At 40.7% G+C, this 25,855-nt stretch overlaps 1 protein-coding gene across 31 annotated transcripts in view; it reads left to right on the top strand.

The window, feature by feature from the left end:
- The window catches only part of LOC310721075 (neurexin-1a-like), a 331,556-nt gene that overhangs the window by 158,649 nt on the left and 147,052 nt on the right, over positions 1–25,855 (top strand). For 27 of the 31 annotated variants that reach the window (XM_083532317.1, XM_083532316.1, XM_083532314.1 and 24 more), the window contains 4 exons: positions 936–1,317; positions 3,574–3,764; positions 5,531–5,704; positions 6,922–7,041. In XM_083532317.1, the coding sequence (XP_083388443.1) occupies positions 936–1,317; positions 3,574–3,764; positions 5,531–5,704; positions 6,922–7,041 (867 nt within the window). Of the gene's footprint in view, positions 1–935; positions 1,318–3,573; positions 3,765–5,530; positions 5,705–6,921; positions 7,042–10,772; positions 12,193–25,855 lie in introns of those variants that run through there. The other 4 variants (XM_083532320.1, XM_083532319.1, XM_083532323.1 and 1 more) reach the window with 3 other exon arrangements.

Below are 25,855 nucleotides of genomic sequence, written 5' to 3'. Positions count from 1 at the left end.
CATAATGTGGTTAATGTACTGTGTGTTCGTAGTTCTGGTGGGAATATCCTCCACGCACTGCTTTCAAATTCTCAAACAGGGATAAAAGCACTCTTCCGAAAGCAAAAATACACGAGACGGAGCTGCTTGCAGCTTGGTGCGTCCGTGTTCAATGAGGCGCTTCCGGATTGAGTTGATAAGAGTTGAGCTGTGATGGCTTCCTTCTGTCCTTCCTTCCTTCCTTCCTACCTTCCTTCCATCCTATCATTCTTCCTTTCCTCCTTCCTTCCTTTTATTACCCAATGTTTCCTTCCTTCCTTCCTTCCTTCCTTCCTTCCTTCCTTCCTTCCTTCCTACCTTCCTTCCTATCATTCTTTCATTCCTTCCTTCCTTCCTTCCTTTTATTACCCAATGTGTTTCATTCTTTCCTTCCTTCTTTCCTTCCTTTTACTACCCAATGTCTGTTTTCCTTCCTTCCTTTCTTCCATCCTTCCATTACCCAAAGTATGTTTCCTTCCTTCCTTTATCCTTCCTTCCTTCCTTCCTTCCTTCCTTCCTTCCTTCCTTCCTTTTATTACCCAATGTCTGTTTTCCTTCCTTCCTTCCTTCCTTCCTTCCTTCCATCCTTCCATTACCCAAAGTATGTTTCCTTCCTTCCTTTATCCTTCCTTCCTTCCTTCCTTACTTCCTTCCTTCCTTCCTTCCTTCCTTCCTTCCTTCCTTCCTTCCTTCCTTCCTTCCTTCCTTCCTTCCTTCCTACCTTCCTTCCTTCCTTCCTTTTATTACCCAATGTCTGTTTTCCTTCCTTCCTTCCTTCCTTCCTTCCTTCCTTCCTTCCTTCCTTCCTTCCTTGCTGTATTTAAATGCATTATTTCTGCTGTTGGGAATGGTGATGTATTTCTCAGACATGTCTCAGAGCTCTGTTCCTGTGTGTTCCTGTGTGTTGCTGTGTGAAGGCGAGGTCCCAGGTGACCACACCCAGCTGGAGTTTCACAACATCGAGACAGGGATCATCACGGAGAAGCGCCACCTCTCCACCGTGCCCTCCAACTTCATCGGCCACCTCCAGAGCCTGGTGTTCAACGGCATGGCCTACATCGACCTGTGCAAGAACGGCGACATCGACTACTGCGAGCTGAACGCCATGATCGGCTACAAGAACATCATCGCCGACCCCGTGACCTTCAAGTCGCGCTCCAGCTATGTGTCCCTCAGCACGCTGCAGGCCTACTACTCCATGCACCTGTTCTTCCAGTTCAAAACCACGTCTTCGGACGGACTCGTCCTGTACAACAGTGGGGACGGAAACGACTTCATCGTCGTCGAGCTCGTCAAGGGGTGAGGAGATGATCGCCTCCTTCCTTTCATTCTCTCTGTCCTTCTGCTCTTTCTTTCTTTTTTTCTCCAGTAGAGGAAGCCGCAACCTTCATATCTAATATCAAAATGAACCAAACACTATATAGACCAAATGTATTAGGACACCTGACTTTTCCAGCCATCTGTGGTTCTCCCCAAACACACAACCGTATATAAATGTTTTTGGATGCTTCTTCCGAGACCCTGAACCTGTTCCAGCATGAAAGAGTGCACAAAGCATTGGGTTGGAGTGGAAGATCTCCTGCTGACTGCACCCCAGACCTCCTCACCTACATCAGTACATGACTTTTTTAACACTCTTGTGGTTAAATGAATCTCCACAAAATCTAGTGAAACATCTTCCCAGAAGAGTGGAGGTTCTAACAGCAAATGGAGATGTAATGTGGAATAGGGTGTTCAAAAAGAAGCACATATCAAAATCATAAGCTCAGGTGTCCACAAACTTTTGTCCATATCGTGTATATTGCTTTTTTCTTTCTTTTTTATGGTTTTTTTCTTTTCCTTCATTGTATATTCCTTTACTTTTCCCTATAGATGTATTATAAAACACACAGCACACTTTTTTATTTATTTGTTTATTTATTCTTTTAATTATCTATTTCTAATTTTCTTTGTTTATTTTATTATTTTATTAATTTATTGATTTTTTCTACCTTTTTTCTTGTAATAATACATTTTCACTCATTTTCGTTTCTTTCTCCTGCCACCAGATGGCAGTCTAGACCACCTCTTCCCCCCTCTTATTTTTTTCCTTCATTCCTCATTCTGTTTTCCCCCCTTTTTTCAATTCATTGCGTTTATTCATTCTTTCTGTTCATCTTTTTTCTTTTTTTTTCAATTGCTTTTTTTTTTACAAAATGGTAGAAGCCACGCAAATTCAAGATTTTCCATTTTTCTTTTTATGTCTATTTTACTCTTGTTCTTCTCACTAATTATTTCTTCTCTCTTTTTTGCTGTAAATCTTTTTTTTCTTTTTTAATTTTCCTTAATTGCCTTAATTTCCATAATTTCTCTCTTTATGCCGCTGTTCTAAATTTGCCTTCAGTCTATTATTTATTTATTTATTATTTACTTACTTAAATATTTATTCCTAATTCAATTTTTTTAACCTTTCTTTTTTCTTTGCATTTTCTGTAGTAAATAATTTTCTCTCATTCTTGTCTGCATTTCTTTCTTCTGCTTTCTTCAGTTCCACTAGATGGCAGTATAGACCACCTCTTTTCCCCTTTCTTATTTTCTTCCTTTGTTCTTTTCTAATTCTTTTAGTTAACTAGTTACTCTAATTAGTTTTTGTTTGTTTCTTTCTTTCTTAGAATGTATTCTTTCCTTCTAATTTGTCTTTTGTTTCAAATGGTAGAAGCCACACAATTTAAAAATTTTCTTTCTTTCTATTGGTTTATTTTACCCTTTCTTTCTTTCTTTCTTTCTTTCTTTCTTTCTTTCTTTCTTTCTTTCTTTCTTTCTTTCTTTCTTTCTTTCTTTCTTTCTTTCTTTCTTGTCATCAATTTTGAATACTCTATTTATTTTAATATTTTCCTTTTTTATTTATTTTAATTCACAGTTTTTTTATTCATTTTTTATTCATTCTCTCCCTCCATGCTTCCTTCCAGCTACCATTTTCATTTTTTTGCCTTCATTGCATCATTTCTCTTCATTACACTCTTCTAAATTTGCCCATCTATCTATCTATCTATCTATCTATCTATCTATCTATCTATCTGTCTATCTGTCTATCTATCTATCTATCTATCTATCTATCTATCTATCTATCTATCTATCTATCTATCTATCTATCTATCTATCTATCCATCCATCCATTCATCCATCCATCCATCTATCTACTCACACATTCTTTCTTTATTCCTTAATTTTTTTTTCATTCTTAATTTCTTCCTTTCATCTCTTTTAATTCATTCTTTCTTGTGATCCTTTTTTTTTATTTCTTTCTCTCCTTCATTCATTTCTCATTTCTTCTGTCCAATCCATTTTCTCATTCCACTTTTCCCACTCGGTTGAGATTATAGTATTTTTTTCATTCTTCATTTGTTTTTGTTTTTTTGTTTTATTTCCTTTACTTCGAGAGACTTCATCCAACATAAAAAGAGAACAGGAAGTGAGGAAATTTCTCAGGATTTATCAGGATTGACACCAAACCTGCGACTTAATGTAAGTGTTCGAATTATTAATAATATTCTTCCCCTCCATCCCTCCTTCCAGCTACCTGCACTACGTAGCAGACCTGGGTAACGGTGCTCACCTCATTAAAGGGAACTCCAACAAGCCTCTGAACGATAACCACTGGCACAACGTCATGATCTCCAGAGACACCAACAACCTGCACATGGTCAAGATCGACACCAAGGTCACCACACAGACCACCGTCGGAGCCAAAAACCTCGACCTGAAGGGTACGACATCTGCACAAACATCTGCATGGAATTCGGGTTTATAGATTTCCTCTGTGGACTTTTCGGGTTGTTGTTCTACGTGAGCATGGATGTACGAGGTGAAGGTGAATAACCACCCGGTGTGAAGTGCATTATCTATCTAGCCTTGAATTAACATCTCAAACCGTCGTCACTTCCCAGCATTGACGAATTAACAGATCATCGATGTACAAAATAGTTATGGAATCATTTTAGTGACTCGGTTCTTTGAATCTTGTTCATCGAAACAAATTCCTTTGTTTTGAGTCATTTGGTTCATTTGGTTCATTTGAACAGAAATTTTATTTTATTTACTATAATCAGATCCCCAACACATCTACATACACCAACTTTCACTATATGTATATATAACTGCATATCATCTATGGGAGTCACGTGAATCAAAAGAACGAACGACTCAGACTAGAAGAGTCGAGATGTAAACGACTCAGTTCTGTTTTCTGTCCGAGATTTTGCGATGCTTTACTCGTGTGCGCTTATTAAAAAAAAAAAATACAAAAATGAACGAATCACTTTTTGAGATGATTCATTCTTATGAGTCACATTAAAGACTCATTTAAATGAATGAATTGTTCATGAACGACCCGTCTTTACTGCCAAAGTCCGTCTTTTTTCATATCCGGCTCATTGGATTAGATTAGATAGAGGATTCTGCTGCTCCAAATCACACCCATTGATAAAGTAGTGCCGTGAGCTTTATTTATTCAAATGGAATCGAATAAAAATGGGAAAAATGGTGTATAACTGTTTCGCATCCCTTTAAATAATAAATCGGTTGATGTTAACAACTGGTGTTGTTTTTCTTTTCCAGTTTCTCAAGCCATTAATCGAGTCAAACCTCCATGGAGCTCAGGGAGGTCATTAGGAAATGTGTACAATGTGAAATTCTGCCTTCGAATACCCCAGCGATGTTAGGAAGCAGGGGTCAGCCATCATACAACACCTCTCGAACACAAAGCGTTAAGGGTCTTGCTCAAGAGCCCAAGAGTGGCATCTTGGCGATACCAGGGCTTGAACCCCTGACCTTCTGATCAGTAACCCAAAGTCTTAGTTACCAGGGCTTAAACCATGGTTACATGTGTGTTTCCTGATTTCCTGTGTTCAATACTGGATGCAAACCTGAACTTCCAGCCAATCAAACACAAGCATTCGGGCTGACTATAGATTTTATGGTTAAGAAAAAGGGAAATGCTTTTTAGTCTCTATTTAAGATACATTCTCATGCTAGGCCTCATGCTAATGCACTCATAAAGAGCACCCTCAGTGTGCTGTGTGTTGTTTTCTTTAGTACTAAATTAGTTTTTTTGTTGATGACAGGGGAACATCATTCACCTTCCAAGACCCAGGATGGGGAAAGGGAATATATAAAAGTATTTTTTTGGCCTGATAGACTAAGGCTCTAAGCAAAACGTGCTAAAGGAGATTTGGTGCAGTGCAGGGAGCAATAAATAGTAAAAATAATAATAAAAATAAAATAAAAAGGTTTTCATTTGACTCGTTTTCTAATTAATGTTATATTGTATACAGCTGCAGTTCAGTGCTATGCCCACTAGAGGCCACTATTGCATGGGCAAAGTCAGTGTGCATTCTTTCTCTCAGTTTCTTTTTTTGTTGTGTTTCTAGTTTTCATTCTTCCTTTTGTTTTTTTTAAAACAAACGTTCCTTTTTCTTTATTTTTTTTATTTGTTTTCTTTCTTTTTGACGTTTCTCCATTTTTCTCTCCACAGGAGATCTGTACATTGGGGGCGTGGCTAAAGAGATGTACAAAGAGCTTCCCAAACTGGTTCATGCCCAAGAGGGATTTCAGGGCTGCCTGGCATCAGTGGACCTGAACGGGCGTCTGCCCGACCTCATCTCCGACGCTCTCACCTGCGTGGGGCAAATCGAGAGAGGCTGCGAAGGTCAGAACTTCACTCACTACCCAACTTCTAAAACTTTCATCCTACTTTCATTCGTTTTTTATCCATCTCTCGTCACTTTTTCATCTATTTCTTAACAATCTCTTATCTGTTTTATTGTCTGTCTTTTATCCATCTCTTGTCTATTATTCATATCTCATCTTTTTCCCTTCACTCATCCATCTCTCATCAGTCTCTTATCCATCATCTTATCCCTCACTTATTCACCTCCCATCCTTCCCTCATCTGTCTCTTTTCCAACTCCTACCAATCTCTCATCTGTTTCTTATCCATATATCATCTCTTTCTCAACTTTCCCTCATCCATATCTCATCCCTCTCCCATCAGTCTCTTTTTCATCTCTCAACTATCTTGCATCTGCCTTTTATCTATCTCATCCCACTCTCACTCATTCACCTCTCATCCTTCACTCATCTGTCTGTAGTCCATCTGTTATTCCTTTCTCATTTAACTCATCTATTTCTCATCTGTCTTATCTGTCCTTTCTTCATCTCTCATCCATCGTTTATCTGTTTCTTTATATCTCATCTCTTTCTCAACCTTCACTCATCCATCTCACATCCCTCTCTCATCAATTTCTTCTCTGTATTTTTTCCATTTATCATCCCTGACTCATTCATCTCTTATCCATCTCTTTACTATCATGAATCTCTTATCAGCATCTCATCCATCTTTCATCCCTCCATCTGTCTCTCTTTCTCACCCATCTCTTAATCTCTCATCTGTCTTTTATCTATCTCTTTGTAATCTTTCATCTGTCTCGTCTATATCTCATCTCTTTCTTTCACTTCTCCAGCTCTCTTTAGACTCTTATCCATCTCTCATCCCTTAATCATTCATCTCCCATTCCTCCCTTATATGTCTCTTATCTGTCTCTTATCTGTCTCTAGTCTATTTCTCATCTATTTCTTTATCCATCTCACATCCCTCTATATTCCGTCATTTTACCTACTCATCCATTTCTCCTCCCTTACTCATCCTTCACTCTTTTTCTTTTTCATATGTTTCTCGTTCATCTCTCATCAAGCACTCATTCATTTCTTATTCATTTTTCTAATCTCCTTCATCTTTCAGCTGTCACTCTTCACATTTATTTTGTTCTGTCTTTCTTTTGTCGATTTTTTTTCTTTCACAGTGGTAATTCAGCTGATTGAAGAAGGTTTTGTGTGTGTGTGTGTGTTTGTGTGTTTTTGGTTCAGGCCCCAGCACCACATGTCAGGAGGATTCGTGTGCTAATCAGGGTGTGTGTCTGCAGCAGTGGGAAGGCTTTAGCTGTGACTGCAGCATGACGTCGTTCGGAGGACATCAGTGCAACGATGGTGAGTCAAATCATCTCCGCCCCTTAATCTCAGAGTTTCAATGTCCAGGGTGGGTCCAAACCAGGGCTGGAGTGATGGATGGTCTAGGCTTTCTTGAAATAAGACCCAGGAGAACAGGTGAACACACATGCAGAAATTAATTATATGGAAAGTTTTTGGTGCGTTATGCTTAATTCCTCAAAAAATAAATCTTCACTCGGACAAAGAAAAAAGAAAACTTTTTGCCTGAAGACACAGGGACATAAAGACCAAACCAAGAAACTGCGTCATGTTGGGGGTTTAATATACACACATACAATTAAACACAGGTGCCAGCGATTAACCAAACAACCTCAGGGAAAATAATCTGAGGGATTAATGGGGACATCTGGTGGACAAAGAGAGCAACGCATGGCAAAACCCTGATACAAACCCAAGTCCTGCCTCTCACATCAGGAGTCTGTTATACACCAGGAGGGAGAAGAGAAGAGAAGAGAAGAGAAGAGAAGAGAAGAGAAGAGAAGAGAAGAGAAGAGAAGAGAAGAGAAGAGAAGAGAAGAGAAGAGAAGAGAAGAGAAGAGAAGAGGAGAGGAGAGGAGAGGAGAGGAGAGGAGAGGAGAGGAGAGAGAGAGAGAGAGAGAGAGAGAGAGAGAAAGAAAGAAAGAAAGAAAGAAAGAAAGAAAGAAAGAAAGAAAGAAAGAGGAAAAGGTCAACAAGAAAGAAAAGAACAAAGAAAGAAAAGGATGCAGGAAAGAAAGAAAGAAAGAAAGAAAGAAAGAAAGAAAGAAAGAAAGAAAGAAAGAAAGAAAGAAAGAAAGAAAGAAAGAAAGAAATGGAAGGAGGAAAGAGGAAAAGGTAAACAAGAAAGAAAAGAACAAAGAAAGAAAAGGATGCAGGAAAGGAGGGAAAAAAAAACACAAGAGCAAAATAAATTAAAGTTTGCATGGGTGCATATATGTGTTGTATGTATACATGTGTGTCTGTGTGTGTGTGTGTGTGTGTGTGTGTGTGTGTGTGTGTGTGTGTGTGTGTGTGTGTGTGTGTGTGTGATATTTATTACGTTGTGAGTAAACACTGGTGTACACTGCAGTATAATTAATAGTAAGATGAGGTCCACACTCTGCTTTCACCCTTCACACTATCACATCTAACAGATGGCCTTTAGTGAAGCACAGAGCTAAGCCTCCACACACACACACACACACACACACACACACACACACACACACACACACACACACACACACACACACACACACACGCACACACACAGTAAACAACAAAAAGCTCACCAACAAACATACAGAAAAATGATGCTTTAATAGGTATCTATCTATCTATCTATCTATCTATCTATCTATCTATCTATCTATCTATCTATCTATCTATCTATCTGTCTGTCTGTCTGTCTGTCTGTCTGTCTGTCTGTCTGTCTGTCTGTCTGTCTGTCTGTCTGTCTGTCTGTCTGTCTGTCTGTCTGTCCCTGTACTCTACATGCACCACAATACTTTGCCAGCGATTAAATCACATTGTATTTTTTTTATCCATTTATAGTCACATGACAGGGTGTCGACCATCTACACAACACTTATAGCAGTATAGTAGTTGGGAAAAGTGGGAGCTCAGTGGTTAGAATGTTGGAGACAAAAGGTTCAAATCCCAGCACCACCAAACTTCTGCAGGGGCCCTTGAGCAAGGCCCTTAACCCTCAACTGTTCAGTCATATAAGATATATAATTGTAAGTTGCCTCGAATGTAAATGTAAAATAGCAGTTATAAACAATCGTTCCTTCACCGGTCAGTCAGTGCAGCTAGAAGGAGCAGGAAGCTCATCCTGGCTCATGTTGTATCTATTTGTCTCTTTTTTTCTCAGTTTATCTTCATGTTCAACAGACATTTCCAGCCTCTGGAAACTGGGTATTAAAGTTACTATGGTGTAAGAAATAAACAGCTAATTGCTCATGCTGCATTTGTTTGTCCGGTTGATATCAGAGGAAGGTTCCGGTAGCAATTTTTTCCTTCCACAATTGTTAAATCAAGTTTACTGAAGGCTATAAGTTCTAAATGAGAATCTCAAACTCTACATCTGAATCTCGGAGCATTTTCTCTGCATGTCATTCCATATCACACCTCCAGGTGGTGATATTCTTCAAAACCGAAACACGCGACGAAGCACTCGATCAAGCAATTTATTTCAACCTTACAATCAGCATCTAATTTGCTCGAAACCCCATTTAGTCTCCACATGTGCCCACAATATGTTCTGTAATATCACACAATATGCTCGTTGGGTTGTGGAGCGCGTGACCCCCTCCCTCCACTCCGTATCATTTTATATCTGATACTTTATTTCCCCATATGCTCCCTTTTTCACAGTGTGTTTATGCATACGCATAGGAACGTCGTGATTCATCAGGAGGTTTATGAGCTCCGAGCCCTTCGCTCCCTCCTCCTCCTCCTCCTCCAACTTCTCCACACTTCATTTGCCATATGTGGAGTAAGTGACGCCCTTGAAACGCTAATGCTGGCAAACTTGCCTTTTAAAACTCATTTGTAAAACAGGGACGACGGAAAATGCAAATGACGTCCCGGTGTTGGCGACATGTTCACAGAAACCAGGATAGATGATGGTGTGTGTTATAAAAAAAAAATAATTTTGTCGCACTTTATTTTTTATGTCAAGGCTAACAGGCTAACAGGCAGTTAACACTGTGTAGACTGATTGTGTCTCTACTGATGATAACATGACCAATGATATTAACCTTCACTCCTCAGTGAGGAGACAGATCAGACGACCATCACTCATAAACAGATAAATGAATAAACGAACAAACAAATAAATATATAAACGAACGAACGAACGAAGCTCTAACACATTTTGAAAATTTATTTAGCGAAAGCTCCAGTACATGATTTTCTACACTTGAAAATACTTTAAGCCAAAATTGGCTCACTGCACTGGAATCCTTCTACAATCACAATCTACAATATTGTAGGATGAAAATCCCCCAAAAGCACAATAAAGCGAGCTCAAAGAACTCTTTATTCAAGCCATCCACATTAGTAGTGGAGCGCCGTTCGTGCTGCATTGTAGTTCTCCGGTTCAGCCTTGAGGTGGCACTCTGGTATCAGAATCCGCGTCGGAAATCTCTGAAACCTCGGGAGGTGGTTGTAGTTCTGATTACGCAGATGGAAGAGCTAGTGGATCGCTTTAACAATTGGAAAGTGTGTGTGCAAGTGTGGCCCAATCAACTCGATCGTCTCGTGAACATGTCTTCCAGCCTCTCTTTATAGAACCCCCCCAAAAAAAAGCAATCAAAAAGCCATGCTGCTTCCTAACCAAGTTGAGCTGATTGCCTTTGACAAAGTGGATAAAACTCTTTAAAGGAGAACAAAAAGAAAGGAAAAAGCCGAGATCAGTCGTGTTGGATGTCACGCCTGTTTCTTCGCGGCAAAACTGAAAAAAAATAGAAGAAGAAGAAGAGGAACTATGAGTAGGGGAAGGAGGAGGGTGGAAAACTTGCACTCGGATTGCCTCTGGTGGTCTGCAATGATTTGTGGCAATGTTTGTAAGAACAGGCTACCCTGATTTGAGCCTGGAGCTTGAATTCTTGCATAAACACACGCACACATAAAAAAAAGAACTTTCCCATTCAAGACTTCCTGGTCGAAATTTAGAAAGTTGCCGGATGAGTGGGTTGTGCAAATCCTGCCGGGGGAGGCAGAGGCTTGCTTGAAGTGACGTCATCCGAGTCGTCACAGGAAAAGAAGCCAAAGTAGGTGCGCGACTTGAGGACTTGAGGACCTACGCAACTTGTCGACAATTTGATTTCTCCTTCGAGGGTTTCTTCTGAGGAAGGAGACCATGGAACCAAACCAAAGACACCCCCCCTTATGAGTAAAACAGCAAATTCCTCTAGCCATTCTTCCTTTTGAATAAAAAGACACTAAAAATGTGAAATAATTGGGCCGGGAGAGAGCGAGAAAGCACACCCTAGCATGCATTTATTTTTTCCCCCTCGGTTTTTAGTCTGCAATGCACAGTGCAGCCTTTCCATTTGCATAGCCTCATCTCCCGATCTCAATCTCTTTCTCTGTCTCGCTTGCTCCTTTGCTGGATGCTGAAGCTGAGACTCCCCCTCCCTCCTTCCTTCCCTCTTTTTTTCTATTTTCCCTCTCCCTCTCTCCTCGCTCGCTCCCTCCCTCCCTCTCCTCCTTCTGCTCTCTCTCTCACATAAACCTCCGGAGCTGCATTGCCGATGCCTCGTGGCCACGGACTGCCTCAGCTCCAGCTGTTTCCCGCGTTCCTCACGGAGTAGAGCCGGTCTCCTTTGCACGGACGCAACTCTGTAGCTGTCAGGACCGGGAATGCACCTTGCACTTTGGATCATCAGGGACCGCGAGAGCGTTTCTCAGGATATCGTGCGATAGATCCCAGGGAGAAAGTTTTGCATCCAGACTCGAGGCGGTCAAAAGAATTATCTGGCTTGTATCCTCTTTTTTTGGTTGATTCCTCTTACCTTTAGGAGTTGCTGGCCACCAAGTACGGAGAGGTTCCTTGAGGCTTCCTTGTTCACAAGTGTTATTACTTTCACCTCCGTGTGCTTGAGTGTGTGTCTGTGTGTGTGTGCGTGTTTGTGTGTGTGTGTGTGTGGTGAGGTGGGAAATTGAGCAAGCTGTAGGGAATAGACTCGGATTGCTCGTTCCAGCTCCAAGAGTGCCCTCGTTTAGTTTTTTTTTTTCTTTGTGCCTTGTTCGTTTTTTCATCATCGGAAAACTGGATTTTCTCTGACTGAGGAACTAACAAGAATCACCTTCGCTTATCTAGCTCGGGCTTCATTCACACTTCTGGTTGCTTCCCCTGTGGATTATCGCACCATTTTCTTTGGCATACAGGGTATATGTGTATGAGGAGCATGGGCCTCCGGGAACGCTGAATCCCAAGTCTGTCCTGTTACTCTCTCCCTCCTGTTCTCTCATCTTGGGGGATGATGCCTGGGGGCTGGAGCCCTGAAGCTCTTGTCTGGCCCTCGGCTGGCCGTGTGGCACTTTGCCTTGTAACCCTGACCCTTGGGGTGACATGGGGATCTCATCACGCAAGGCCAGGCAAACATCACCACACAGTCCCGGTCGCCATCCACAGATTACCTGCTTCGCTTCGTGCAGGACATGGTGGGTATCCGGTAATCCCTTCTTTTTTCTTGGTTACTATCTTTTTTTGTCTTTTTTTGTGTTTTACCACTGAGGCTAATATCAGATTAACTTGATCCCTATTTGTCCTCCTCAGCACATTATGATTACATCTATACCCCTGCGCTCGCTGTGCAGATTAACTGGGATTACAGGGCCAAATTTGCCGCATGCTGTATTCTTGGCCCTTCTCCGAACTGAGCCGTGTGTTGTTGCAATTGTGGAGGAACATGTGGGAGACAAGGAAAGATCTGAACAAGGAAATGCACCAATAAATATTTGCATACGAGCAAAGACGTCATCGCGATACTCAAGTGCTTTTGCTAAGCCAACTCTTTATGTGTATGTGGGAGCTTTGACGTACAAGTGACGCTGGTCCCTGTTTCTTAATTCTAGAAAGTTGATCTTATTTATAAATATCTTTACGCTAAACAAGGACGGTGTTAACGGCCGCATCGGTGATGGCGACACTCCGAAACCAAGGTTTTAGGCAGGATTTAGTTTGCGGAGAGCTGATTGGGCGCTGTGAGGTTTCGAGTCTTGCTGAGGCAGCTGGAGAACCAATTAGCCTGCTAGGCTGGTGTCTGCCTGTGAGACACACACACACACACACACACACAGAGATACAAATCCACAAGACCTTTTCAGTCATCTCTCAATGGAAAAGCAGGTACATCCTGCCTGAGTCCTGTCAGAGAAAGGCTTCCTCCACATCATCCCTCTCTGGGGTTGTGTCAGGAATGCTTAGACTCTCAGACGTTCCTGATCTGACATCATGACATCATTAGGTTACGTAATCCCATCTAGGACATCACTGCAAGACTGAGAATGAAATTGGAGGGCCATTTTGTATGAAGCGTACAAGTTTTCCGACGTTTCGGATAAAGTGTGTATGATTTGGAAAGCATTGTCATTTGTTTTAGATAATAAAAGATGAAATTCATTTGGTAGGGAATGCAGGCGTCTTCTTAGCATAGGAAAACCGCAAAAGCAATGCAGTGGCCGAGATTTTTGATAACCCTCTTATAATGGTGTATAGTTTCAATCATTGATATTGTATTAATTGATTTTCTACTGTCCCAATTCCCAACCACTTTTCTTTTCCCCCTTAATTTTTTTGTATCTTGTCATTTTTTTTAAAGCGTCCCCGTTTTTTCTTCCCCTAGTCGTTTCTCTTGTCTCTTCCAGTGATTTGTCTGTCCAACTCAACAAATAAATCCTTCAATATAAACCCCTGTCCAGGGTCACGTTGCACCTCGTTCATACCTTCGGATGACTTCGTGATGCCTTTTTTTCCCCCTATAATACAGTATCCCTCAACAAACCGTCCGTTTGTTGTTATTGAAGTTATTGATTATAAACTATACCTATAGGTTTATTTTAGGCATATGCTACGGCGTACCTTTCTCATTAGCAGTGTGTTTTTTCAATGCGTGGCACAGCCTCGAATCTCTGGTAGGCGGGTCTTTTTTTTTACGTGTTTTAAACACCACTGTCTTTAGCTAAAACAGGCTCGTGTCAAGTCTCGTTTATTTCTCTCTAGATGAGATCGAGTAGAATGTGCGTTCCGCATTCAGTCTCGGATGATTAGCTGAAACTACAAACTAGCATGGGCAAGTTTTACTCATTGTTTCTACCATCGATTCAGCATATGGGCCCGTGCTATAAAATTGATAAGCTCGAACAAGAGAAAATATATTAGAACATGGAAATGATAGCGAATACTCTTGGCGTGTTATAGATATTTAAGGATCGCCCCTGCTTCGATAAAACCAATGAAAAATGTCATTTTTAATTAAAACAGAACTATTATATACTGTTTATTTGATCTCCAGTGCTTCTGAAACATCTGGAAAGTCTTTTATTACAACATGTGGATGTTCCTTTTGTTTCTATGCAACATATTTAAGGGTATGAAAATTTATCTTGACCAAACAAATATAGAAATGTCCAGAATTTGTATTCCATTTGACAAATCCTCCTTTAACGTGAATAACAGCTTTACACGCTTTCAGTGTGGTATAATTTGGCGAAACTTGCCACTAGATTTCTTTACAATCCAATTAATCTCAGAGCAGTGTAATAGGAATTTAGGTGCAGTGACTGGGTGATAGAACACTCCACATGACTGTTTGCTGCTTACAGAGCTTGGACGTATGAATGCTTTATCATCTTGTCATATGTTGAAGTCGGTTTCAACGAGTCAATGAGTAGTATGGAAGTATGGAACGGTTGCTATCTCGTTTCAAGATTCCTTTCACCCCACTGGAATAAGTGTCCAACGTTCCCTGCTCTGAAACAACCCTACACCATTAAGCGTTCATCTCTATGTTTGACTGTGGGGGTGAGGCAATCTGCTACCATCTTCTCTCCTGGTCTCCTTCTTACACAAGTTTCTGTTCTAGACAAAAAAAAAAATTACCATTTGGACACCTCGTTCATGTCCAATTCTTGTTTGTTTTTGTCTTTTACAGAGTTTGTTGCATGGAAACAAATGCATGCGTCCCAAAAACAGTAATTGAAACATTCCAGATACTTTGGATGTGGTTACTCGGGTCACTCAAATCTCAGCACCATCAAGCCTCCACTGCTGGGCCATTGAGCAAGGTTTTTATTGTTAAAGGTCATGAGTTTGAACCCCAACACCACCAGGCCTCCATTGCAGGGCCCTTGAGCATGTTTTATTTTGTTTTGTTAAAGGTCATTAGATTAAATCCAATAACCAAAGAAACCTTCACGTCTGGGCCCTCGAGCTAGGCTTTTTTGCCAAAAGGTCAGGAGTTCAAATCCCAATTCCCAACAATCCTCTGCTGCTGGGCCCTTGAGCAAGGCCCTTAACCCCTTAACTGCTCAGCTGTATAACTAACCGTAAGCCACCCTGGATAAGAGCATCATAAATGCCGTTAACATCAATGTAGACGTTAGAGCTATTGTATAAAGATCCAGCTGTGCTTTAGACATTGAACTTTGGAAGGTCATGCTTTCTAATCCTTCCACCTCCAAGCCACCACCGCTGGGCCCTTGAGCATGGCCCTTAACCTTCAGCTGCTCAGCTGTGTGAATAATTGTAAGTCTCTCCTGATTGCTGTAAAAGATTGTGTTTGGTGTGTATGTACCAGGTGTAGGGACGTGGGCAATGTAGGGATCTCTGTGTCCTACAGGTAATAATACAGGAATGTCTGTGAAATGTAACACTGATTGCACTTGGCCGTGGGTGTACTAACTTTTGCATGCGACACTCACACGTTCCTGTTATAAAGTCTCAGGTTTTGCCCTCATTCTGGAACGTCAGTAATTGATTTATGTGGCGAGGGCGGAATGATCCATGTAGGGGAAAATGGCTGCTGTCATGTTTAATAAGGCTCCATTTTACAGCGGCTTCTTTTCCTCCGCTTCAGTGAACAATATAAGGGCTGCAGGATGGATGGATAGATGGATGGATGGATGGATGGATGGATGGATGGATGGATAGTGGGAAAGGGTGTAAAGAAGCCCCAATTTCTTCCTTTAATGTGTTCCATCTACTATGTTTGCAGACCTCATCTCTTTTCTTTTCTTTTTTTGCCTCTTCTTTTTTATAATCTTTTTTTAAATTTTGTATCTTTTTTAAAGAGAGAAAACCGAAAAGAGAAAGAAGAGCTGATGCGGATGTGGCGACATGCAGTATAATTATAATGTAATAATATAATAATGTTATGTATAATTATATTCATGCTGCAGGTGGATCACCTGGCCCCATCTCTTCTTTTCTCTTTTAGTCTTTTCTTTTCTTTTTTTCTCTTAAATTCCTCTCTCTTTTTTCCCCTCCTATTTATATCTTTTCTCCCTTTTTTTTTTTTTTTTTGCTTTTCTCTCATTTTCCTTTTATATATATTTTTTCTCTTTTTTCTCTTTCTTTTTCTTCTTTTCCTTTTTCTCATTCCCCTTCTTCTGTTTATTTTCTTTCTTCCTTTCTTCCTTTCTTTCTTTCTTTCTTTCTTTCTTTCTTTCTTTCTTTCTTTCTTTCTTTCTTTCTTTCTACCAACTTGTTTATTCTCTTCCCTTACCTTCTGTTTTTCTTTCTTTTTTCCCCCTTTCTCTTTTTTTGTTTTTCTTTTTCTTCTTTCCTTTCCTTTATTATTCCTGTATCTTATATTCTTTTGTATGTGTTCTTTTCTTTCTATTTCAAGTCTTTTTCTTTCATTTCTGTTTACTATCTTTTTTATTCGTGTTTTTCCTATTCTATTCTTTTTTGCCTCTTTAGTCTTTTCTTTGTCTTTTTTCTTTTCTTTCATTGAGTTATATTCTGTTCTCCCTATTCCTCTTCTTTTCTATTATTTCTTTCCCTTTTTTGTTTTCTTTTTTTCTGTATCTTATATTCCTTCCTATATTTATTATGTGCTCTTTCCTTTTTTTTCTGTCTATTTCTTTCTCTTCATTTCTACTCACTTTCTTTTTTAATTCTTTTTTTTTGCTTTCTTCCTCTTCATTTTCTGACTTTCCTTTTTGTCTGTTTTTTTCTTTTTCTTTGATGTTTTTTTCGTTTTTTTTTTCATTGACCTCTCTTCTCTTTACCTCTCTCCTTTTTTGTCCCCTATTCTGTGTATTTGTCTCTTCTCTTCAGCACATGTCTATAGATTGGTGTTAAGACGTCGTCTTTAAAGAAGTATTGATTTTCAGGCTGTGTTCTTGCATGACTTCCTCCGGATCGGGATACACATACACGGGTCGATGTTGAGATTCCGGACTGGGATGTAAGGACAGAGTGGACAGATTGGACATCACAGAGTTGCCCTGAGCTTCCTGTTACCTGTACAAAGAGATAAGAAGTCGAGAGCATCGGTATTAATCTCTGATTTACACACCGAGTGAATTCTTTAAAGTCAGAGATTTGAGTCAGACAATCCGAGCTGATTAAAGTAGACGTTTGGAGATGTGGATGTCTGGAGGTGTAAATGTGCATGTGAGAACATGTAGAGGTGTGAACACTTGGACATGTGGCGGTGTGAAGGTGTAGGTTTGCATTTCTCGCATTTGGCCTTATCCAGAGAGGACTAAGGGCCTTGCTCAAGGGTCCAGCAATGACAGCTTGATGGTGCTGAGATTTAAACTTTCAGCCTGCTGAACTAAAGTCCAACATTTTATTCACTGAGCTACAACTTCCTCTGGAAGTGGACAATGTGTGGAGATGAATGTGGACATGCTGAGGTGGGGACATGGAGGTGTAGATCATGGTGGTGTGGATGTATAAATAGGTAGATGTGTGGAAGTGTATATGTGTGGACAAAGATATGATGGTGTAGATATGTGGATGTGTAAAGGTGCAGATGGTCAGACATGTGGGGGTGTAGAAGTGTTGGGACTGTGTGAACATCCTGATGTAGGAGGTGTGGAGGTGTAGATTTGTAGATATGTAGAGGTGGGGACATGTGGGGGTTAGGACTGTATGAAGCAGTAGTTGAATGGACATGTAGGGGTTAAAAATGTATTGAGGTGGTTGTGCGAACATCCTGATGTGGAAATTTTTGAAGGTGTAGATGTATGTACATGAGGAGGTAGGAATGTATGGACATGTGGCCGTGTGGACATGTGGTGGTGTGGACATGTAGTGGTGTAGATGTGTTGAAATGCTAAGGTGGGGACATGTGGAGGTGTAGATGTATTAAAATGCCGAGGTGGGGACATGTGGAGGTGTTGAAATGCTGAGGTGGGGACATGTGGAGGTGTAGATGTGTTGAAATGCTAAGGTGGGGACATGTGGAGGTGTTGAAATGCTTAGGTGGGGACATGTGGAGGTGTAGATGTGTGGAGTTGCTGAGGTGGGGACATGTGGAGGTGTAGATGTTTTGAAATGCGGAGGTGGGGACGTGTGGAGGTGTTGAAATGCTGAGGTGGGGACATGTGAAAGTGTAGATGTGTTGAATGCTGAGGTGGGGACATGTGGAGGTGAAGATGTGTGGAGTTGCTGAGGTGAGGACATGAGGAGGTGTAGATGTGTGGAGTTGCTGAGGTGAGGAAATGAGGAGGTGTAGATGTGTTGAATTGCTGTGGTGGGGACATGTGGAGGTGTAGATGTGTTGAATTGCTGAGGTGGGGACATGTGGAGGTGTAGATGTGTTGAAAAGCTGAGGTGGGGACATGTGGAGGTGTAGATGTGTTGAAAAGCTGAGGTGGGGACATGTGGAGGTGTAGATGTGTTGAAAGCTGAGGTGGGGACATGTGGAGGTGTAGAAATACTGAGGTGGGGACGTAAGTAGGTGTAGATGTGTGGACATGTAGAGGTGAGTAGATGTGTAGCTGCATGGACATCCTGATGTGAGAATTTTTGGAGGTTTAGATGTGTGGACATGTAGATGTGAGGACAAATAAAGGTGTGGATATGTAGTTGAATGGACATGTAGGGGTGTAAAGAGGTTTTTTTTTTGTCCATTTTGTCCAGGAAAGTCCTTCATTGTCCAGGAAAGTCCTTCATTAGTTTTCCCAGACTGAGCATCTCTGAGCCGTGTGTCGTTTCAGCACACAAATCACTTGATTATAATCCATTTCTACCAGCGTCGAGCTGCTGCTAATGAAGAAACAGATTAAACACCTGCCTCATGGAGGGATAGAGGGATAGAGCAGGTCAGGAGGAGGAATGAAGAATGAAAAAGAACAAGGTGAGAGAAGGGGATGGGAGAAAAGGAGACAGGGTGGAGGAACAGAAGGAGATGGAAGAAGGATGATGTGAAAGAAAAGGAACGAGGCAAGCTATAGAGGAGAAAGAGAGAGGAAAGAAAAGAAAGATGGAGGGATAAAGGGACCTGTGCAGTGTAATTATGATGTAATAATATAATAATCGTGTGTAGAATTTTGTTCATGGCTCGGATGGGTGTATTTTTTTGCTTGTCTTCTTTTTTTCTTTTTTCGGCCTGAGACACCTGATGCACCGGTGTATTGATGTCTCTAATGCGTCCTTGTGGAATCCATAAGAAAAAAGGAAGAAGTGTTGGAATAAACGAATGGCGAAGTGAGGGAGCGGATGAGTGACAGAGCGAAAGAATGAGTGAGTGAGGAGTGAAGGAGGTCTGAGTGCCGCTTTTGCTCGCCGTTATATCCGCTATCTAGGACAAGATGATGAGGGAGTTCAACCCCCGAAAGGCAAAGTCTGGATCATGATCATAATCTCTTTCTCTCTTTCTATCGCTTTCTCTCTCTCTCTCTCTCTCTCTCTCTCTCTCTCTCTCTCTCTCTCTCTCTCTCTTCGTCTATCACTCACTCTTCCTCTCTTTGCATTTGTGTGACATGAATAGAACGTCAATCGATGCTGAATCCACGGAATACCAAAATGTCGGACTCGTCTGAAATGGTCAGCTTTTTTTTTCTCTTCTACAGATATTCTGTATCAGGAAAAGACACACACACACACACACACACACACACACACACACACACACACACACACACACACACACACACACACACTAAAAATAAGAGCTTTTGTTCAGAATATTATTCGAAGCAGAAAGGCATGTGCGCACAGTGATTCACAAAAACAGAAGTTTACAGTGACACACACACACACACACACACACACACACACACACAGTAGAAGTAACAGCTTATGCTCAGAATATTATTCAAAGCAGAGAAATACAATAAATTATATACACACACAAAAAGAAAGAAAAAAGAGATTTTGCTCTAAATATTATTAAAATGCATTAAAACACACACACACACACACACACACACACACACACACACACACACACACACACACACACACAAAACAATTTACATTAACAAAAGTTTACACTACAAAACACAAAGAGCTCCTGATCAGAATATTTTAAGCAGAGAAACGCAATAAAATCGCACACACACACACACACACACACACACACACACACACACACACACACACACACACACACACACACACACAGAAGTTTGCAGTGAAAAACAGACACATGTATACATGTGCACACACACACTTCACATAAACAGAAGTTTATAGTGAAAAACACACGTGCACACACACACACACACACACACACACACACACACACACACACACATACACACACACACACAAGCTTTTATTTATTTGTTTATTTATTTATTTAGATTAGATATAACTATTTTCATTGCCAATCAATGCTGTTTTTTAGGCTTTTAAATAAAATCAATCAAATAATTAAATACAAATATATTAATAAATAAATATAAAAACAAATATATTATAAATATATAATATTTATTTATTTAGCAGTAATATGCCCACAGTGGGATCTGTGTGTGTGTGTGTGTGTGTGTGTGTGTGTGTGTGTGTGTGTGTGTGTGTGTGTGTGTGTGGTCTTCTTTTATGGTGTTTATGGCATTTGGCAGATTTACAGTTATCTCATTTATACAGCTGAGCAGTTGAGGGTTAAGGGCCTTGTTCAGGGGCCCAGTATTGGTGATTTGACCTTCCAATCAAAGTCTGTCATTCGCTGATCTACCACTTCCCAGTTTTTTGTAATACCCCTGGGGTAAATAGGTAGTTAATTGCCTTGCTCAAGGGTCCAACAGTGGCAGCTTGGTGGTTCTGTGCTTTGAACCCATGACCATCCGACCAACATCTTATCCACTGAGCTACCACTTCCCACTGAGCTTCCCATTGAACTACCTTTTTTTTTTTTCCACCCTGCATTTAGTCTTCGAGCCTCTCCGTAAACGATCGCTGGATTATTCCTCGCTCTGTCGCTGTGCTGATTCGGAGCTGAACGTGAGAAGCGAGGCCGGTCCCTCAGGGTTATCGCAAGTTCCGAGCCCTCTACACTGCGCTCTTTAGTCTTTTCCTTGTTCTAACACGCCGCGTTCGCCTCCGTAATTAACTCACGAGTTCAGCGACGATACAAACACGCTGATGTGTGAACTGTTTCGAACGAGACGGCCGGTCTCACACTTCCACGATCTTATTAACGCGGGATTCGTTTCTACTGTAGACTTTTAAAACAGATCCCTTTTTTCTAACACACACACCTTTTCCACTCGGACCAGATATATGAATATGTAAATATCTAATTATGGTGTTTATAGGAAGAATAATAGGAACAGCAACCTTGGATTCCTATTACACCATTTTCCTTTGGAACAGATCACATATTAAAGTGATCCAACTTTAAACGGATGGATTTTTTAAACAGATTCCCTGTTTGAACAAACCGCATTCGGAAATCCCATAATCCCAATGAGCAACTCAGGAACTATGAGAAAGGATTTGGACTGTAATTAATATAAACAATCTGCCACAATGGCTCAGGACCAGATTCCATTCTGTCATGTGATGCAGAGAAGGTGGATGCAAGTGTAGATACAGTAATCCCCCACTTTACCGAGAATCTGGCGCCCCCGGTTTATCGCGGAACTAATCAGTTTGGCTAATTAGTCCCGGTCTCTAACGGATAGCAACATAAACCAAGAAACTTATAGGGAATTGTTTTATGTTGAAATAATGAAATGTATCAATAAAAATATATTTATTTGTTCTAAAATGAAGTAAAATGTTAATACAGTACACTACCGTATACTTAAAAATCGTTTTTTTTTTCGGTTTTGGAATGTAGCCACCGCGATAAACGGGGGAATTGCTGTATTTCTTTTAAATTTATGTTCCACATTTCAAAACCAAATAATAAAACTTTCTTTTCGGCTTCTCCCGTTAGGGGTCGCCACAGCGGATCCTCCGCACGTTTGATTTGGCACATGTTTTACGCTGGATGCCCTTCCTAACGCAACCCTCCCAATTTATCCGGGCTTGGGACCGGCACTAAGAGTGGCTGGGGATGGTTCCCTGACCGGGAATCGAACCCGGGTCGCAGCGGTGGGAGCGCTGCATCTTAACCACTAGACCACCAGGGGACCTTTCAAAACCAAATAATGAAACAAAAATACTAACGACCATAAACCCAAACAAGAACTAAACCACCGTTGAGACAATGAGTGCTGGTGAAAGATCAAAGTGAGAGGGAACAGGTGTGAGTGATCCATAACATGTGACAAATAAGTAAGTGCAGTGTCTGATGGGTAATGTAGTCCATAGGCTTAATCCTCTTAATACACACACACACATACAAATAACCAACACACAAACCTATGCATATAAGCAAAAAAAAAAAAAAGAAAATAAAAAATATATATAAAAATATATATAAAAATATATAAAAAAATAAATACATTCAATAATTAACTACATTAAGACAGAGATAAATAAAAAAATTCTCAACTTAAACCTTATTTGAAAGATACACAAATAAAACTATTTTTTGTTTCAAGATACACAAAAGTCTACACGCCACAATAAAACACAAAAATATAAGCAAACAAGCAAATGAATGTATATAAAAAAAATGAATAAAAAATAACAATAATAATAAAGTGCAAAAATAAAATGACTAATAATAAGGCAAGTAGTATAAGAAATATGTACTAAAAACTGCGAACAAGACAAACAGCATTTTTAGACATTTTTTTCATGTAGTATCTGTCGCCATGTTGAAAAAAGCGTGTGAAGTGTGAAGATAATTGTGTGAGAAAAGGTGAACGTGAGGAGAACAACGAAGCAGAAAAAACAAAAAATAATAAGCAGAATTTAATAATAATAAGCAGAAACAAATAGTGTAAAAAAAAAAGTATTTCGTCCTCAATAAGGACACGCTAATGCTAATCAAGCTAAAAGGAAGCGGGAACCATTTATTCTAGTCCTAAGTGTAGGATATATAGCATTTAGCAGGATTTTAAACAGCGGACTGTTTTTGCATGTGTTGGTGAAGGGTGTAATGTCATGTGCAGAACTCGGTGACTAACTCCGGCTCGAATGCCACTTCCTTTCCGTCGTCTAATCCCTAATAGAGCAGCCTGAGCCCAGGGAAGCATGAGGCTCTTTGGCCTCCTAATGATGGGATTCAGGCAAGAGGAAAGAATGAAATAAATAACGACCTCATAAACCCTTGTTCAGGTCGCAGGTCGCAGAAAAAATATAAATGTGTTATACAATCAGGGTTGTCATTACTGTTTTTCCCCCCCCTTTTATTTATTTCTTTTTTTTACAGTCGCGCACCTGCAGCAGTGTGACGACGGCGACGGGAAAGGCGCAGCTCTAATCCGCGCTAATAGGATTGCGAGGGATTTCACCTTCTCAGGCCCCCTTTTCGCTCGTCTCTCCCAGCTTGCACACTGCTGCCAAACGCTGATAAAACACTCCCACGTTCCAGAAAGCACCATCTCGCCGTGTCGCGCGTGGCTTATCCGGCACGCCGATTGTAGGCGTATTTTTACACGTCGCCCATGGCGTCGGAAAATAGCGTCCCCGCTTTTTTTTTTTTTTTTTTACACGGGGGTTTATTTACATGTTTATACATACATGCTTACATCATTTTTTTTTTCTTAAACACACCTGATTCCGCTCATGAGCTGACCAAATATGCTTTCCAATCAGACCTGAGCATTAGATTTGGATGTGTTATTTGACCATCCCATTCCACATTCAGCCCACATTTGCTCTTATAATAGGCTTCACTCTTCTGGGAAGATGTTCCACTAGATTTCAAAAAGTGCTTGTGGAAATTTGGCTGAGATTCATTTAGCCAGTTAGTAAAGTCAGGTAATGATGTAGATGAGATGAGGAGGCCTGGGGTGTAGTCAGCGTTCACGTTCATCCCAAAGGTCTTTAATACGGTTGAGGTCAAAGCTCTTGATCTTCAAAACCATATCGTCATTGACTTTACTTCTGGAACCGGTTTGGGTCTCTTAGTTCTCCTGAGGGGAAAATTTCATGCTACCGCCTCCAAAGATGTTCTACAATTGTGGGCTTTCATGTTGGTGGGAAAATTTTGAGAAAGAACCACATATGGCTGGGAAAGTCACGTGTCCCACTACTTTTGCTTTATGGTCTATTTCTTTATATTGGAAAAATGAGTATGTAAAAAAGAAATCATCATCGTCGTCAATTTCCTTATAGGTAGGTTCAGGTTCCACCTTCTTGCTATCTATTAGCTCACATCCCTGAGGGTCATGAATTTCCACAAGCCAGAAATAAATCATTTTTGGTACCAGAAGCAAATATCTTGCATCCTTACTGTAAATCAAGACAAAAAAATGGTGGTTATATCCGATCTTGAAAAAAAAAACACTGTTGTCCGTATCGCGTTCTAAGGCTACACAGTCGGTCCTGGCACCTCAGCATTCAGCTCACTTGCAAACTCAGGTGGCAGAACCCAAATAGAAGGATATTTAATCCAGTAATTAAGGCCATCGAATACTCCTCTGTCTCAGCAGCGTATAGAAGTGGAAAAACGAGCTGTCTCTGTCTGGCTTTCGGATGTAACACCGATCAGCAACACATCACTCCATCCATAAAGTTTTCTGTTTATATTTGATGACTTTCCTAAAAAAAAAAAATACAAGACATCCAGAAACTTTTTTCTTTGTATACTACACCACAGCAAATTTCCAACAATATTTTATACTTTTTCACCAATAACATGCTGTACCGTATCTGTATCTGGTGTACCTGCGTGTGGGTATGACCCTGAAGCATGCCAGTTCCCGTTATAGCAGCAAGCAACGCTGTAAATTCCTCATCAGCCTGTTTTTTGACAGAATAAATCCTACTTTATTATGTTAGCAAGAATTAGGAGCAAAGGTACAGCTCTACCTCTGATTGGAGACTCCTTCCATGAATGTATCCTTCAATAATCTAATAAAGAACATTGTCTCAAAGCAGTTATTAAATTGTGACTTGAAGTTTCAGCATAAATTAGTCCCTCTGTGTTTACCACTAATGAGTAAACCAGGGGCAAGGAAAAACCCATGAGGAAGAACCAGAATAAAAAAAGGCAACCCATCCTCATCCTCAACACCATCAACATAGTTCCATCATTATTGAGATTGTTAACTGTTTCATGATGGACACATAAAAGGGAAACTCACGGCAATTGACGCTCCAAGAAATTGTAGGAAAGGCGGAAATCACATGGGTCGAAGTGTCTTACGTTTTACGCAAGTGTAAAAAAGCAACTTTTGGGAAACCACCAAAAATGATATTATGGACGGATTAGTGACGACTATGCAACGCATTTCCTCAAGCAGGTTTGTCTGGAAGTATCGCTAATCAAATAATGGTCCGGAAAAAGAAGCCTTTGTTTTTGCGAAATGTACAGTAGAGTACAGTGATACCCTTTTCCCAGGTTGGGAATAAAATAATTCGGGTAGGAATACCGGGTCGAACATAATGCAGCCTCCATGGAACAAAGAGGGTTAAGGCCCATGCTCAAGTGTCCAACATTGGTGGTTTTATAGTGCAACAGCTTGAACCCCCAATTTGGGGCCGTTAAAAGCTGCACTACTATCAGGTCAGAGCTTCAGACCAATTCAGAATCCAGCAGGCGTGAGCAAGACTATTGCGGCTTCCCTTCTGCTCCGCGACTCGAGGGCCTGCGGGAAGCCGAGTCTTCTCAAATATTTCCGAGAACATCCTGGCAATTTGTTTATTGCGCATTTCCCTCCTCGCCACGATGCGCCTCAAACTGCCGTACGGATAAAACCCGTCGGGCTCTTTGCATTTCTCCGCTGCGCAATTTATCATCGTTGATCTCGCCGCTTCGAGGCTCATTTCGCTATACAGATAAATGAGCACCGCACTTCC

The sequence above is a fragment of the Silurus aristotelis genome, assembly GCF_946808225.1.
Source record: "Silurus aristotelis genome assembly, chromosome: 27".
Taxonomy (NCBI): domain Eukaryota; kingdom Metazoa; phylum Chordata; class Actinopteri; order Siluriformes; family Siluridae; genus Silurus; species Silurus aristotelis.
Note: the sequence above shows the minus strand (reverse complement) of the source record. Positions and strands in the feature narration are given on the sequence as shown.